We start from the raw sequence: 17,137 nt of genomic DNA on the forward strand, positions 1-17,137 counted from the left end.
TTCCCGTTAGTGTGCGTCATTGCGTCCAGACGCGTATTTTACAAATTTGGACGCAAGTTCACATGGCTAATCAAGTATTTTGCGTCCATGTCACATGCATGTGGGACGAGACAAAACTTCCAAATTTTATCATTAATTGATGATAAAAATAAGAAATTTTTATGCTTTTATATTTTTAAGATAATAAAAGCCCCAAAAATTTGACCCACCTGCTGAGAATTGAAGTAAATTCTGCAATATTTGTAAATGCAACGTCAGGAAATCGTGCACTTTCTGCATGCTTTCCGAACGATCGCTGGAGTGTTTGATGGCCTGGGGAAGTCCCGATTGATTTGTTTACAAGCAAGCACCACGTGCCGCTAACGTGCGGTTAATGTTTATTTAATTATCACAACCTGACAACAGTGTTCGAAATAAGCACTTATCCTCTTGTCCTCTTGTCCAAAAATCACTGGGGACAACCATATTGAGCTATGTACTTATCCCCTGGACAACCACTATATTTTACCTCCAAAAGTATGACACATTTTGGGGACAACCAAAATGCTTTGAGGACAAGCAGAATTCATGCTTTAGTTATCCTCGGGATAACCTCCATATTTTCCTTATTTCGGACACTGCCTGACAATATTCAATTTTTAATATTTTAAGTTTATTTTCTCATAAATAATCTAGGTTTCCGTTATAAGTAATTATTGTTACGATGAATAAAAGCAATTTTAAAGACAAAATCCAAAAGATAACCCTTTTTCGTATTATTTGTGGCAGCGCGTGTTTTAATTTTTGTAGCATCAACAACACGTTAATTTTAAAAAAGAAATGCGGAAGTGAATGTACGAACGAAAATTGCTCAAGATTGGACTTTGCTCATGTTTTTGGCACCTGTTTTTGACCACGTTTCAGACCAAAACTGACACAGAAATGAGAAAAATTATCATAGCGAATGGAGATGGAATATCATGGCGAAAATGCACTTTTTTTAACAATCAACATTTGATGAGGTGTAGACCTGGGGTACGTGTGTATCGCCATAATCGTGAATTTCAGATGGACGCACAAAAATCTGTCTGGACTGAAGTTTTTGCAACCTCATTACGGGCGCACATTTTTAAAACCTTAACAGGAACCCTGCCCACGACCCATTATTCAAAATCGTGCACTGTGATTTGTTGAAACGCGTCACGTGAAAGACCATTAATTAGAAATAAAGTGGCCAGGGCACCGAACTTTATGTTCTTCTCGCACCACAGCGCACAGTAAAGCGCGATGCAGTATATTAGCGTCGTTACGCATTCTACGCAAAGCATTACGCTTGTTTAAGCGTTCTGCAATACTCGCTATCACTTTCGCTTTGGCTACGCGTAGGCGCTCCACTAAGCTTGAAGTAAACAACTTGAAAAGATTGGGCAAAAAATGTGACATTTTCTCTTTAAATCGCACTATTTCATGGTAATAGAATAGAAATAAAGGGTGCAGCATTATCCTTTACACGCAAATAATGTGTCCTGGCAGTAAAAACATTTAAATAATGGGTTCGGCTGCGCCTCACCCATTATTTACGTTTTTATTTTTTTTGTCACATTATTTTTGTGTAAAGGATAATGCATTACCCTTTATTTCTTAAATATATGGATGATCATTCACAATATTCACAAATGTAATGATATATTATAATGAAAAGGATCTTTTTGGCAATTTGATTTTGAATGCAAGTATCAGTTGTGAAGATATGAAGAAAAACTCGGAAAACTGTTTTTCTTAAATTCTTTTCAATTATATTCTGCAAACTAAAATCATTCATCATCTCATAAAATAATCTTTTCTTGTTGACATACCGTAAAACCCCGTGTACAAGCATATAGTGTGCTTCTGATGAAAGCTACATTAATCTAGTCGCCATTATGGAGTTTGAGCAAATAAATTACGGATCCAAGCATATACAAACAAGTATTATTTTATGATCGATCTATTGTATTGGTATATTAACGCTTGCTTCGAATTAATTAAGCTTTTATAAAAAACACTATATATGCTTGTAGATGGGGTTTTACGGTATTACTTGTATGTATGGAGCCATAATGCATCACATATCAGAAGCTTGTTGCAATTAGTGGTTGTACTTCTTTGCAATTAGAGAATAAAATATACGGACATTTTGTTGTTAATGAGGATTCAATGTAACATCATTGATCACTTTTTAGGGCACAAACCAAAAGATTAATGAAGTCCCATAAATGTAACTAATGTAGTTTCATACATGTAGCTACCCCCATTCTTCCCCATCTGTAGCGAAACATCAATGGAGTTTTCTGATAAACATAATTTGGTTTAGTTTCATAGCCAGTGACGGTGGCACCTGGGGGTGGGGGCAAATGCCCCCCAGTCATAACTCTTGCCTCCTGTTGCCCCCAGTAAAAACCCAAAATTACGAAAATTTTGCGGTAATTTTGCACAAACTTTGTTGATTCCCCTCCCCTGAAATTCACTTTTCCGCCTCAATGCCCCCCTGGAAAAAAATTCCTGGCATCGCCACTGTTCATAGCCAATCCCCTTCCTCCCTGTCGACAAACTGGAAGTGCATAAAAATATCATCAATATTTTGTATAAGCATCTATGATATTGACATTTTTGACCCTCTCCATCCCTAATTAACTAACAAAATCATAAGACTTAAGGGGGTACTACACCCCTGTGGTAAATTTGTGACTATTTTTGTATTTTTCTCAAAATATAATAACACACTGGTAACAAAAGTTATGTATATTATTGGGGCAAGGAATCCAATTACTACACTGAAATTTCAGTGACTCAAGACAAATGGTTCAGTATGATAGAAAATGAGGTACATCCTAGCGGTACCTATTTTCTTATCATAAATAACAAACCGCATGTCTTAGGTCACTGAAATTCCAGTGTAGTAATTGGATTCCTTGCCCCTATAATATACATAACTTTTGTTACCACTGTAATATTAGTTTTTGAGAAAAATGCAAAAATAGTCACAAATTTATCGAGGGGTGTAGTACCCCCTTAATCAATCTTCTGGTCTGTTTACCTCTGTTATGTCCACCAGCAGCAAGAGAAATGCAAGTTGATATCGGGCAATAACACAGCTAGTAAAATTGCCCAGTCCATAACATACAATGGATTGCATCACCATTCCATGCCTATAACTAGCTGATTGGTCTGCTAACTCAAACTCCCTGTCATGGCAACAGTCACTATGACAACAGTCTACATGTATATCATCTTGATGTTGACTTTTATTCCTTGAATGTGTAGAGTCTTCTTTATGGCAGGTTGAAGTGGTATTTGTTACAGTATCCTTGTCAACCTTTTTTGGGGAAGATGCTACCTCACAGAGAACATTTTTCCATGTACCTGAAAAATCATTGTAATTAAAAGTTGATCAGTTAGTTTCTTACAAATGAACTAAACTACACATTTGATATCAAATGGATGATATGTGATATTCACCATCCATTCCAAAAGCTATGACAGGTTCCATTGTTGCAGCAAGGGGTAGAGAACGTCATCGCAGACCACAGATTAGCAACACCCTCTATTCGGCCATGATCCTGCAAAGAATCGGCTGAAGTCTGGGAAAAGTTTCCTCAAAAGAAGTTGAACCAAGTGCACAAGCTGATGAAGGTACCAGAGCTGCCTTATGGAAAGAGTGGCTTGCTAATCTTCCACAAACAACATCCATGTTCATATAGCACCAAAGAAAAACTTCCCACCAGTGCCAACTCAAACTGGGTCGAATGGAAATGCTTCAACAGACTGAGAGCTGGTACGGGCTGGAAGTGACTCTCAAAAGTGGGATTATCTAAACACCAAAGATGTGACCTGCGTATGTGGAATTGAACCACAACTATGGAACACCTGTAGCAATGTCTTCTATTGGAGCAAGAGTGCAAAGCTGAGGACCTTGCAGAGAACAATGATATTGCTAATTAAGAGTTGCATCTAACTTTGGCTGAAACACAATTTATCTACCATGTGTGGACACGAGAAGAAGACCCATTTTGTCAATCTCAATCAAATCAAAAGTTAAATGTTTTAAAATTACAAGTTTGTCTCTTACCTTGAAAGACTTCATAGAATTCTGATAAAAGTATCTCTTCCCTGAAAAAAAAAAGCAAAATACAAACAAATTAACAAATGAAAGATGACCCAATCTCCGCTACCATCAAAACCAACATCAGTCTGCAATGAAGACCAGTGGATGCTGGTCGCAGTCCACCAACCTCCACAATGTAAGTTGTGAGAACTCTGTTTAAATTTGTACTTTCTCAAAATGAAAGAAAATTCCACTGAAAAACAATTTAAATCACATTGATTTAAATCATGATTTAAATCGCAATTGAAATCACATGGATTTTTTCAAAAAATCATTAATTTAAATCAACTTTTTCCTTTTTTATCATTTTTGATTAAATTCTTTCTTAAATTGACTGCTTTACTTCATTCCTAATGCTTCTTAACATCTACCAAAAGTAATTACCCCCCTTTAAATAATGGCCATTATTCCTAAACAGTTGATCGTATGCCAAATTTGGAATATGCAGTCGACACCAATTTTATTTGCAATGGTCCCAATATTCAGGAGAGGTCGCAGCATACTTTTAAATGAATGTAACTCACGATTTGAAAGTTGAACCACAAGACCTACAATTTAGGGAACAACCCAAAAGTTCGATGAAGCCCTATAAACGAAAGTCCTTTCATTAGGGAGGGAGGGGGTCAAAAAGTCCGAATTACGTTTTTCTGAAGTACGATATTGACATTTTACAGTGGTTGCTTCAAAATGATTTCAAATAAATATAGAGTGCAGTACTCGCAAACTGCAACTTGTAAGTTCATTTTTAAAGCAGCTGTACCGCACTTTGATTCTTTTTTATTTGAAAATCCAGCAAGTCCAAATTTTTTATGAAGAAAAGTATTTCAAAATAAAATAGAATTATTGTTTCTTAAACGTGATCAATATCCTAGCAATGTCGCACTCTTCCACAACCCCATCGACCGTAGCGACGGCCCTGTGCCCAATGAATACGGGTTGGAATTTTCGATATTTGACACTTACATTAGAGGGGAGGGGGAGGGATTAGCCTTCTTAATGAAGCTTATAGGGGCTTCATCAAACTTTTGGGTAGGTCAAGGAAACCTGCATAAATATATGTTGTCTATACTTCACTTTAATAATATTTAATTTATTTTTGTGATGAGAGAATTGCACATGGAAGTTTAGAGGAATTTTAATAGCAGTTCCATATAGAAAAGCTGCTCTATCATCAGACTATGCTGTTTTGTTCAGGCCTTGCTGTCTAGATTTTAAGGGCGAGTGGTCTAATCACTCGCAGAGCTGAATCACTCTCTAGTATGTAGTGGTCGTATCACTATCTAGGTCTAAAAGATAATTCATACCAATATGAAACACTTGCACACTGTGGCACCCTCTCTTTCATTTTCAGGGATTAAGGCCAAGTTATTACAATAAATCAAGATTATCAAGTACGGTACGGGTACATTGAAAGTGCCGAAACTTGAATGTAGTAATTAGTCCAATTTTGGGTGATTCGCTGTGAGTGATATCTAGTACAAGGCGAGCGGTGGCGAGTGACAGCGAGCACTCGCCTCAAACGGCAAGGCCTGTGATGCATTAAATATTGGCTGAATGTTTTTTGATGAATATTTGACAAGATCTATGTAACTTGGCTACAGAAAAATGTTCAGTTTTAGCTTTCTTTACTCAAGGGCTTTAATTTGATATATAAAATGATGTGGTTTGATGACAAATTTGATTTTGCCTTTTAATATAGGTCTACTTTAGTCTATAAAAGTACTAGATACAATCTCAAAGACGGATGCATGTAAGCTTAAAGCTGTCAGTTTTCTTCAAAGGCATAAAAAACATATTCCCCTATGAAGATCATAATGCCAGATAACAGAGAGATTCGTATAAAAGAGGTCCGGATATGGGTGGTTGGACGGTGTCATTCAACATGCTAATATGTGACCCCTCGGCACAACTGAGCCCGGATGTCGCGACGCCAGTGCCACTATTGAGATATGCTCCATCAAACTTAACAACAAACAATAGGAAACAAAGGATTTATTGACTGTTTTATTGATTTTTCACTACTTAAATGTCAAGTACTATATAGGTATGCTAGGTGAATTCAAATTTGCCATCAAACTGCATCATTTTATATATCAAATCAAAGCCCTTGAGTAAACAAAGCCAAAACTGAAAACCATTTTTCATAGCACTTTCCGTAGCAAAGTTACATCTTGTCAAAGATTGACTTTCATCAAAAAGTTTCAGCTAGCAAAATTCCCCAAAACGGCATTTCGGGGTGTTTCTAGATCTTAGTCTCATTATGATAGCAGCTTTTTTAATGGAACTGCTATCCAAATCCTCTAAAATTCCATGTGCGAGTGACTTATCACCATAAAAAATCATATATTTGGGTCAAGTGAAGTATAGAAAACATATTTATGTAACGTTTCCTTCTTCGCCAGTTGTTTTAAATTTCTATGTAAATATGCATTGACATTGTCGGCGAATTTGGCTGACTAGCAAATGTGTTAACTAAGCTAAGGTTTGCCTGGGTTACCTATACTATAGACATGATATACATCATTTTAAAGCTAATTTCAAGCAAAATATTTTGGTTGAATATCTCAAAAATGATGATTGGCGACTTCAGGGCTCAGTTGTGCCGAGGGGTCACATATTGTGGTTGTATTGGTGCAAAATTCAGCAACCCATAATTTAATTTTAAGCTTACTCACTTCGCATTTGTTATGTGTCTTTTAAGTGTTTGTTCATCCACAGAATGAGTAGCTGATTCATCTGTTTGGTAGCGTTTCTCATTTCCTACCCGACTGGATAGATTTGTACGCGGCTGCTTGCTGCATTTTCTAGATTTTCGTACTACCTTTTGAAAACCCTCGTCGTCGACATCTGCACTTCCCATGGGCGCCGCCATCTTGAATATCTGTAGTTTTGATTGCAACAATAAAATAGTATCTGTTTTCATTCAAATAACTCTAATCAATGTGTCTTTTGGATACAATATTAATCGATTATATAAACCATACACAGAAATGCATTTGTTATTAAATATGACGTGAATATACATATTTCATATTATATTTCGGAAAAAAGGTTCTAGAAACGATGACTATTATTTCTCACGCGTTTGATTGGTCAAAAGTTTAGAAAGACAGGTTGTAGATTTAGATTCTGGGAATTTCCCTTTGACGTAGCAGTTTATCCCGGGAGTTTTATCCAGGAGTTTTATTATAGTATTATTCAAAACCAGAATGTCTTAAAACTTCTGTAATTTCATTTAGGTAAGTAGGCCCCTATCCAGGTAAATGACAGCAAACAACCAAATGCTGATGATTCGGGGATAAAAGCAGGCGGCAAAAAAGAAGGCGGTGGCAGATAAAAAGGCAAAAGGAATAACTAAAGAAAAAAGGGCGGGACCTAAGGGGCCGTAATAATAATTATCAAGGAAAGAGGGCGAAAAGTTATGGAAAATTAATGAAACTATACCTTTTCGACTGTCAACATGGCAAGAGCTCTAGGCGGTGGTGTTAAATAAGGGGGAGGGGGTGTAACACCTGTAAAATTGTATCTACTTAAAAAATGTTCGTTAAAAAATTAAAATCCTACACCCCCACACACACACCCCCACACACACTTTTTAGATTTTCGAGAGCCGTTCTGGGGCAACCTTTTCGGGCTGTTGCTGCAAGGGCGGCAAAATGTACATTTTCTTTAGCCCCAGGGTAGGAGCGGCCACGGTACGTACAAAATTACGTTTTGACAGGGGTGTGCCACTCCCGGAGTGCCACTGGAACTCTGAAACCCTACCATACTCATATTTAGAGATTTTTTATCTAACTTGATGGCTGATTTGACAGTTTTTGACCAAATTTTCTCAAGTCGGGACCCATGTTTTGGGATTTTTTTTTCAAATCGGGACCCATGTTTGATTTTATACCTAAAAATGGCAGATTTGGCCAATTTTTCTCAAATCTGGATTCTGGACCCATGTTTAGGGATTTTTCTTGCAAAAAAGTGACCCATTAGGTATATATGGTACCTTGTATTAAGAGTACCCTCCCAGGGGTTTTGGATTTTGCAGCTCCGAAAGACCCCTTAAATTTGACCAAATAGACTTCCGAAAGAGCCTTGATTTTGATCATTTCAGCTGTAAAAGACCCCGAAATTACTAATTCCTCACATTTCTGTTTTTTAGGTGATTTTCAACCAGAAAGCAAATAACGACCCATGATTTTTACTGTTCACAGCTCCAAGAGACTCCCTTTTTACTTGTTCGCAGCCCCTTTTTCACTGGTACACCAACAGCTCGCAAAGACCCACCACCTCAAAATAACATACCCACCAAAAATGTATGATGCCCCTCCAGGGGCAGCTGTGCAAAATTTACCAATTCTACCCATTTGAGCAAATTTTTACCTCCCATACAGTGTGAGGACTTGGTCTTCCCACCCCAAGTTGTACTCCAATTGGACAAACCCCTGAAAATTCCATTATTTGAGTCATTGTGAGCTACAGAAGGGGTCCAGGTTTTCTGAAAAAAATCATTTTGGGGATATTTCAGACATTCAAACTGGTTTTTGAAAGGAAGGCCGTTCATGTAAAAATGGTTCTGCTTTACTTTGCTCACCCAAATTTGATGGCAAATGCGGTTCTATTGCCATTCTGGGGGGTGTGGTGGTAGCCCTTAGGGTTTCTCCTGTAGTAAAAAAATAGGGCAAAAATGAGAGTCAAAATCACCAAAAAGAAGTGTCAAAATAATTATATGTTTTCCTTCTTTCTTACTTTTTTACCCCCTAGATCCACCCCTGTTTAAGAGTCATCCTGGACCAGCACTTGAAACTAAAAAGACATCAAATCATTACCGGTAACATCAGTAACAACTATTACGGTATGTACACCAGTGGCGTAGGGGGGATGGTGCCCCCCCCCCTCGTTATGGCCGTCTGTTCATGCACGGAAGGCATTGGTGAAACAAAAAATGGGTTAACAATAGACTATTTTTTGCCCAGAGTGACAGAAAAAGGGAGAATTTTACAAAATGATGAAAAATTGTAAATTATTTTGTGCTTTTATGTTGGTACCGCCTATTATCCTTCTTTTTTTTTTTTGCTCTTCACTTTTTGAAACCATGCAAAAAAAATTTTGGTCAACAAATCACAACTTCCGTTTGCAAAAATATTTCCATCGGTACATTTACAAGTTGTGCCCCCCTCGGTTCCAAAATTCTGGCTACGCCACTGATGTACACAAACTTGAAAATACCTGAACATGTACCACATAGTAACTCATTATTCATGGCTTTATTACTTCAGTGCTTTTATTAGACTGTTTTTGTAAGGGTTGTCTCCTAAGGCTGTCAGATTGTGACTTGCAAAAACTCCACAATGCTGCAGTCCTGTCTTATCACCAGTTCCAAAGTGAATTTAGGGTGGGGGGGGGAAGGGAACAATCCAGAAATTAGCCTACAATTGGGTATTTTCCTCCTACAAAACAACATTTCTTCAGGCCCGTAACCACTTGGGACTGGGGGTCAAAAAAGGTCAAAATTTTGGGGGAAAAGTCCACTTTTTCAAAATCCGCCCTTCCCCCAGTCCAAAAAGGTCCACTTTTTCAAAATCAGCTCCCCCAAAAAAAAATAAATCCTGGTTATGTGCCTGCATTACTGAGGAAAGCCCAAGATTGTGGCATCCCCTTCTCCTGGATCCACCACTGCCAGAGAACTTTTCTATTCTAGCACTTTGTAATACTCTATCACCATATCAGATTTCCTCAAGAGGAGGCCCTCAATTACTAATAGTATCTCTAAAAACACTATCCTGGGGGGCCTTTTCCCTGCTAATGGCATTATCTGCACTGCAGGTGTTGATTTGTGAGTCTGGAGTCATAGAAATAGTCACAAAAATATGATGTGGACAAGTGTAGCAATTAAATCTTCAAACTTCAGATCTAAGGGCCCAGATAACCCTTAAAAATGTTGGCTAATTTCCTACACACTTTGGGAACAAACCAAAAGATCGATGACATCCCATATATAAACGTAACTAGTTTAATTTCTCAGCCGACCCCCTCCCTCCCTGCCAGAAACGTAATAATAAAATGTTGAAAAATTTGACATAATAATAATAATGGCACATTCTTCACTCAGACCGATGTTTTTTTACAAACGTAATCGAGTATTTTATCCCCTCCCTCCTAAACGTTTATAGGACATCATCGATCTTTTGGTTTGTACCCTTAGCTACAGTTGGCAAATTTCCCCTCATTTTAATTTCTTGCATTTATCATTCACTGTAATGAGTCAGTAATATACTAATTAATGAACAGTCTGTCAGATATAATTAAATAATAAACAGCCAAGGCTGTCACATACATCTATTATAGCTAATATCTGTGAAATTTTCCATATTTTGTTATTGTTGTTGTTGTTGTTGTTGTTGTTGTTGTTACTGGTTGTTGCTGTTTTTGTTTGATTTATGTGATTTGTGTTCTGTTAGTACTCTACAAATTTGAAGCAAATATTTAGGCTAAACCACCAAAACATATAATTATTCACATGATTTGTTCCTAGTTTGGAACAACCAGTAAAATACAGTAAATACACACATTTAGAAGAGAAAATTTGTAGCAAGTCCAAGAAGAATTCAACAACTGTAGGATAGGAAGCAATTTTAAACTGTAGGATAGTTTTCCATTTGCAAAATTAATACGGTAGCACCGTAGCAGAAATGGGGGTGAAATAGGGAATCCATAAATTGGATAGATACATGTAAAAGTAATCAAAGTATTATTGATTATCTATAATGTGCAGGATTCAAAATTGAGTCTGTTTATTGTAACTACCATGCCGATCCGAAAAGTCCACTTTTTTCTATAAAAACTGTTGAAAATCAGCCCTTTTTTGTAGGAAAAATTCACAGAGGTTAGCTCTGCCAATCCAAAAGTCCACTTTTTTCTATAGAAGCTGTTGAAAATCAGCCATTTGTTAAGGAAAAATTCACAGAAGATCAGTTCTTTGGGGGGGGGGGGAAGTTGAAATATTCCACTATTTAGCTCCCGCACCCTCTGAAAGAGTGAATGAAAACCTAGCTACAGGCCTGCAAGTATAGGAGCTCATTGCCATGGTGGTGTCACTGAGAAGGAAGCTTAATAATCCTGTAATGCCGCTCAAATCCAACTTCAGGATCCTTTTTTTTTCTGACCATGCTGTGACCAGGCATCATTTTTGCAATAACTTTATAAATAACTTTTTAGCTGAGCATGTGTAGTTGAATCATGATACTATATTTGGGTGACAGACCATTTGGGATCTAAATGAAATGGGGTCACAACAGTACTACAGACAGACTGCTATATTTATAGAAATACAAATCAAGAATACTGTGTGTTTGTGTCCATCATTCTACAAGAACTGTAATATTGAACTTTGAACAAAGGCCGAGTGGCTGTAACTGGGGGTAAATATCAAAATAAGTGAATTATATGATTTTACAGATTTTATGGGAGGCAATTTGCCACTGACACTCCTGGTGCACATCCATCTCTGCTAGTGAGTTTAATCTGTTATAAGTGTGCATACCCAGCAAACACAAAAATGTTTTCAGAATGTTATAAACATGATCAAGAATCGGGTCAAAATATTTTAATAACATTTGAATGCCAGGTTATGTTATATAACTTGGTGAAAACATTTTTTAAACGTTTATACGAGGGGCAGTCAGTATGTTTTAAGAGTTGACTCGTGACATCATATGTGGATTGTTTTCATGGCATTTCTCAATGATTACATAAACACTGTACCTTTGTCTTTCAAACAACACATGCAAAAATTATATCATACACATGATTACGTAACAGCATTAGCATAAAATCAATATACTAGGGACACTGCCAAATTACGCAAAAAGGTGGGCCTTTTAAATTACAGAAAAAACACATGTTTACAATGTCCGAAAACAGCAAAAGTACAAGGTGCATATGGCTAGTTTTAGGCAGGAATAAACACTAGGTCCTCCGTTTGCATTTGGTAAAATATGAGACTTGCCATTAAACTTTGGTGGAAATGGGACGTCTAGAAACTTCAACAACTTTAGGGCTTGGATGGAAGCAAAATTATTCTGCAAAAATGGCGAAAATGGAAAAGCAGTTATTACAAATGACATTAATTATCTCCAAAATGAAACAGACTAAAATATAATGACTGGTCACGTGTGAGAGCTGGTACTCAGTGCGATGATAACTGGTGCAAATGAAACAACAACATGCGCAGGTGGGATGACCGATACAACATGGTGGAAATGCACGAAAATGGCTAAATTCCATGTAAATAGGGCCTAAAATATTACAAAATGCTATGAAAATTGTAATTTAAATATTCAGATGAATTTTTATGGATGATCTCAACCTGAAATGAACAGAAAAGTATTAAAGATAAATTTCTCATGCAAACGATGGCCTGTCTCTTTGTACCACTACTTTTTGTATAAATGTAACAATGGTATAATAACAGTTATATTTTAATCACAGATTCAAATATTTTCTAGGGAGACTCCCGTTTAAATGTTTGGAGATTAGTCAACAGAACTGGCAAAAAAAATTAAATTTCCACATTTGCTATTTTTGACAATATCAAGATTTTTAAAGAAAGAAAAGCCTTGTTTTTGTCAAAAATAAGACATATTTGACCACGCATTTTAAATAAACTAAAACCTTTACAGCCCAACAAACATGGTTTAATGAACTGGTAGTTTGTGTTCTATTACTGTTCCAAAAGGCAGCATTCTCCATTCTTTAATTCCCGAGAAAATATAGAAAATACAACAATACCTCATTTCAGCCTCTTATTTCCCTTAACAAAAACGCCTCAATTTCACCAGGTGACACTAGACCATTGATTTTATGCTAATGCTGTTACGTAATCATATGTGTGATAGAATTTTTACATGTGTTGTTTGAAAGACAAAGGTACAGTGTTTATGTAATCATTGAGAAATGCCATGAAAACGATCCACAAATGACGTCACGAGTCAACTCTTAAACATACTGACTGCCCCTCGTATGAAAAACCACTGCAACAACAATTTAAAAATGTTGTCAAAATGTAATTGCAGAATATTTGTTGACAAAAATGTTGGCAAAATATTTTGTCAACACTTAATAACATTATGTCAGAATGTTTTGCATCAAGTTTTCAAAAATGTTTCCTGAATGTTATTAAAACGTTTTATACCATTTATATAACCCAACATTTAAAAACATTTTGTGGTTGCTGGGTATAGATTATGGACTCTTCTTTGGTACCCTATAACTCTCCTGAAAGCTGCAACATGCTAACACTTGATGAGTGCCCAGTGACGTAGGCTTCTTTTTGACATTGGGGGGATGGGGTTGGAAAAATTTCTTGAAATATAGTGAATCCAGTATCTTTTGGCAACAGAATAAGTTTATGGTAAAAATGCGGGTGAAAATGTTAAACCTGAAATGGCAAAATGTTGTGCAAAACTTGAACAAACGTATGTGAAGAGCACAAAAATGGACACTTTTTAGGCTAAAATGGCCAAATATGAGGTCAATTTGGTCAGAAACCCACATACAGGCATTCTATATCATGGGGATAATGAATGTGTGACTCTATTTGAAATCTACATACACTTCCTATGTGAGAGATTAAGGTTATCTCTTCCATAGGGGGTGTATGGATTTCAACTGGAATAGCCCATAATGACTCATCAATCCAGGGTTAGAAAGGTTTTGTGGATCTTAATTAATTTTCAATGATTGTACAAGGGGTGTCAAAAGTGACTCTCTTGAGGACTAGAACAATGTACACTGTAAGTGCAAGTGGTGATTTTGATACTTTCCAGCACTCCAGTGATCTTCACTCTTCGTAAGTTTTGTGTCCCACTTTTTACCCTCTGACCTCTTATAGGGTCAGGCAAACACATGTGCAATCCAACCAGGGTCCAATCCCGGGGGTCCAATCATCATGATCATTAGTAAGTGATAGGCTTTCTTAGTGCTATTAATAGTTATAGCAGAATCCTGGATACAATTAACCACATTATTGCTGCTTTCTTCAAATCCTAAACACTTTTTTAACCCCTAAAACGTGATAATTGACATACCAAAATTCAGATATAGTCGGTCCTGTACTCAGGCTTGTACTCATAAAGGTGTTAACAAGTTATTTTTAGTTTGGTTGAAATCTGGTGGCCTTACAAGGGAGGAAGTGTGACTAGTTTGACGTAGTCTCATGGTATGGCAATCTGTAATGAAGATGACGTTGATAAGTTTGACCACTTTGTTATCTACCTGTTTCATGTGCAGAGAAACGTGTTTCCCTCCTTCCAGGCATGGGAATTCTCCAGAGACCTTCTTCCTGGGTTAGCTCCTGAGGTGCAGCCAAATGGCATGGCATAACCAAGGGGTGACAGTGGTGACACCAGGAACTTTACCTGAGGGGTAGTGAATTTTAGGGCGATATTTTAATTTTGTTACTCTTTGCCAAAAATCATTACATTAATATTAGTAACAACTGTCAAGGAGGTTTTCTGATCATTTTAAGCCAAAATAATGAGGTAAAATGAAAGAAGACAACTTGGGCGCTTAACTGTGGAGCTCTATGGGGGAATTGGTGAATAAAATGAGGGATCCTGTTAATCAAAACTCTTAAAGTTGACCGTAATTAAGCACTTGGTATTTTCACCATTGGGTATTATAGTTGTGCAAAATGTCTTTGTGAGCAAATCACCCTGGCAAATCACACGTTATTGGTTTAAATACAAATAAATGGCGGCATTTATATAGCACCTTTAGCTACAGTTTTACAATTGCATATTTACATTATTCCGCTGCCACTAGGATTTTTCACACCATTTGGAGGCCAACAATATACAGCATCAACATGGCTACCCCTAATGGGGTAGGCAGTGGGGATGGGGTGGGGGTTGCAGAGCATAAGGCAGAGTGCCCTCTGATAAAAATATCAAAAGAGAAAATCAGAAAAGCAAAGATAAAGAAAAGGAGAAAAAAATGAAAAGGGCCCAAAATTACTCTGCCCAGTCCAAAATGATGCACACCAGGAAAAGAAAATGTACTCCCCCAACCTACCAAACTAGTCCAGGCAGAGTTACAGGTACATGAAAGGTGACAATTCTTGTTCTTAGAAATGTTAATTCTTGGTGGTTAATGAATGACTGCTGATACATAATTTCACTTGAAATCTAACACAATGAAGCACAGACGCCAGGCTCATAACCAGCAGCCGGAACTCCGAGACCAAAAGCCTCCATTTAAATGTTGCAACCACTAGTAAATTTGCTTGACAAAGAAAGAAAAACCTAATATGATGAAAGAGAGAAAGGGAGACAAGAAAGCAAAAAAGAAAGGAAAAGAGAGGACAAAGAAGAAAAGGAATATAAAGGCACAAAGGAAATAAAGGTGTAACCTTCATGTAAGCATCACAAAATTTGTATATCCCTAATCCTAACTTAACACTAACCCTAACATTTACCATAACCTTAAACCCAAATGCTAATTCAAACCCTAAACCCTAACTTTAAACCAAACTTTGTGATAATCGTTACATGAAGGTAGAACCGAAATAAGTAAATAGAAAGGAAGAAACAAGAAAATTAAAAGGAAGGGAGAGAGTACTAAAAGTCAAAGAAAGAAAAGAAAAGAAAAGAAGGTAAAAAAAAAGAAGGTCCAAGTGATAATTTTCTTCAGAAAAGCACCCACACACAAAACTACCATGATATTTCCATGTTGCATATTATACTATACTTCACTTACTGTAAAACAAAGTTGCAACACAAAAGACTCTTGCTTCAAATTACTTATTCATAAGAAGCTGACGTTCATAAGCTAGGGTATATCCTGTGTCTATATTTGGAAATCTAATTTGCATATTCAGTTGATAACTCACTTTTCCTGTACACCACAGTAAGGGAAATTTGACATGCACAATTTACCCAAAATTTCATTCTTCATTCCAATCATTATTTTCTTACAATTATTACTAGCTTTGTGTTATATTTTGAAAAGGTTTGATGTTATATAGAACAAAAATAGCCAGGTATTTTTTTTACCTGAGCGATTACTAATAATTGTGATCATTTTTTAAATATAATTGCCTTTTCATGGCCTCTTGAAATACTGATGATGTCAGAACATGTGTATGTTACTAGTTTGATCACATAATTATTTGAGGGAATTTAATTCTTAATTTTTACATAAATGAACTTGATAAATTCATAAATAGTTGCAATTCATAAAATGATTATTTTGTAACTATAAATAATAAGAAACTGGTCAACATTAGGTGACTTATTTAAGTTCAAAAGTCCTGTGAAATATTTTCAACTGTGAAAATAAAAAGTTGTAATAGTCAAAGGAATTATGAACATGAAGCGGTACTTTGTATCAGTCTTGCAATCGTCTGCCAGTCTTGAAACACAGGTTATAACGTCTTGTTGTTAATTATGATCAATCTGGAACTGTCTGTTTTGTTGTAGTCTGCGATATTACTTGTGCAAGAAGAAATTATCTTGGAATTCTTATACTGATATTGCTTAGTAAGTTGATAAGTTGGATATCGCATTTTGTCATGGACATAACTGCAATCATGTGAAAGTATTCACTCATGTGTCCAAGGTTTTTACCGAAGTTCTTGAACTGTTTTTATGTGACTAAACATTTCTAGGAATGATAGCGGGTTTCCTGTAGGATGGTGGCCTAAATTAGTTCATTTGGCAGAAAAATTGGGTTATATTACAGAGCTGTGGTAAACCATTGACAAGGAATTACTTGCGTCATCAAGATTTTCACTGACACAGATAAAGGAATAATATTCTCTAGATATAACAGGTAGGTAACATTTTCTGTGATAAATCCTTTCAATGTAGTATTTGACCACTGCTTGAGTTTCGCTGATATGCTATCCTGTGGGCCAGTGGCATGCACAGCACATTGAAAGGGGGCCAGGTTGTTCAGTTCCCCCGAATGGAGTCTGATTGGGAGTGTAAGGTGCGGACGTAGCCCAAGACCAAGCGAGCGGAA

General features: G+C 36.7%; 1 protein-coding gene across 2 annotated transcripts in view; it reads right to left on the minus strand.

Annotated features, from left to right (window-relative positions):
* LOC140150768 (SRR1-like protein) overlaps nucleotides 1–7,003 on the minus strand; it is a 29,531-nt gene extending 22,528 nt beyond the window's left edge. The window contains exons 1-3 of one of the 2 annotated variants that reach the window (XM_072172883.1): nucleotides 6,945–7,003; nucleotides 4,088–4,128; nucleotides 3,056–3,381 (exon numbers count right to left, since the gene is read on the minus strand). In XM_072172883.1, coding sequence (XP_072028984.1) covers nucleotides 3,056–3,381; nucleotides 4,088–4,128; nucleotides 6,945–6,970 — 393 coding nt within the window. In that variant the 5' untranslated portion in view covers nucleotides 6,971–7,003. Of the gene's footprint in view, nucleotides 1–3,055; nucleotides 3,382–4,087; nucleotides 4,129–6,798 lie in introns of both variants that reach the window. The other variant, XM_072172874.1, reaches the window with a different exon arrangement.
* Between the last annotated feature and the right edge of the window lie 10,134 nt (nucleotides 7,004–17,137).

The sequence above is a fragment of the Amphiura filiformis genome, chromosome 1 (assembly GCF_039555335.1).
Source record: "Amphiura filiformis chromosome 1, Afil_fr2py, whole genome shotgun sequence".
Classification (NCBI taxonomy): domain Eukaryota; kingdom Metazoa; phylum Echinodermata; class Ophiuroidea; order Amphilepidida; family Amphiuridae; genus Amphiura; species Amphiura filiformis.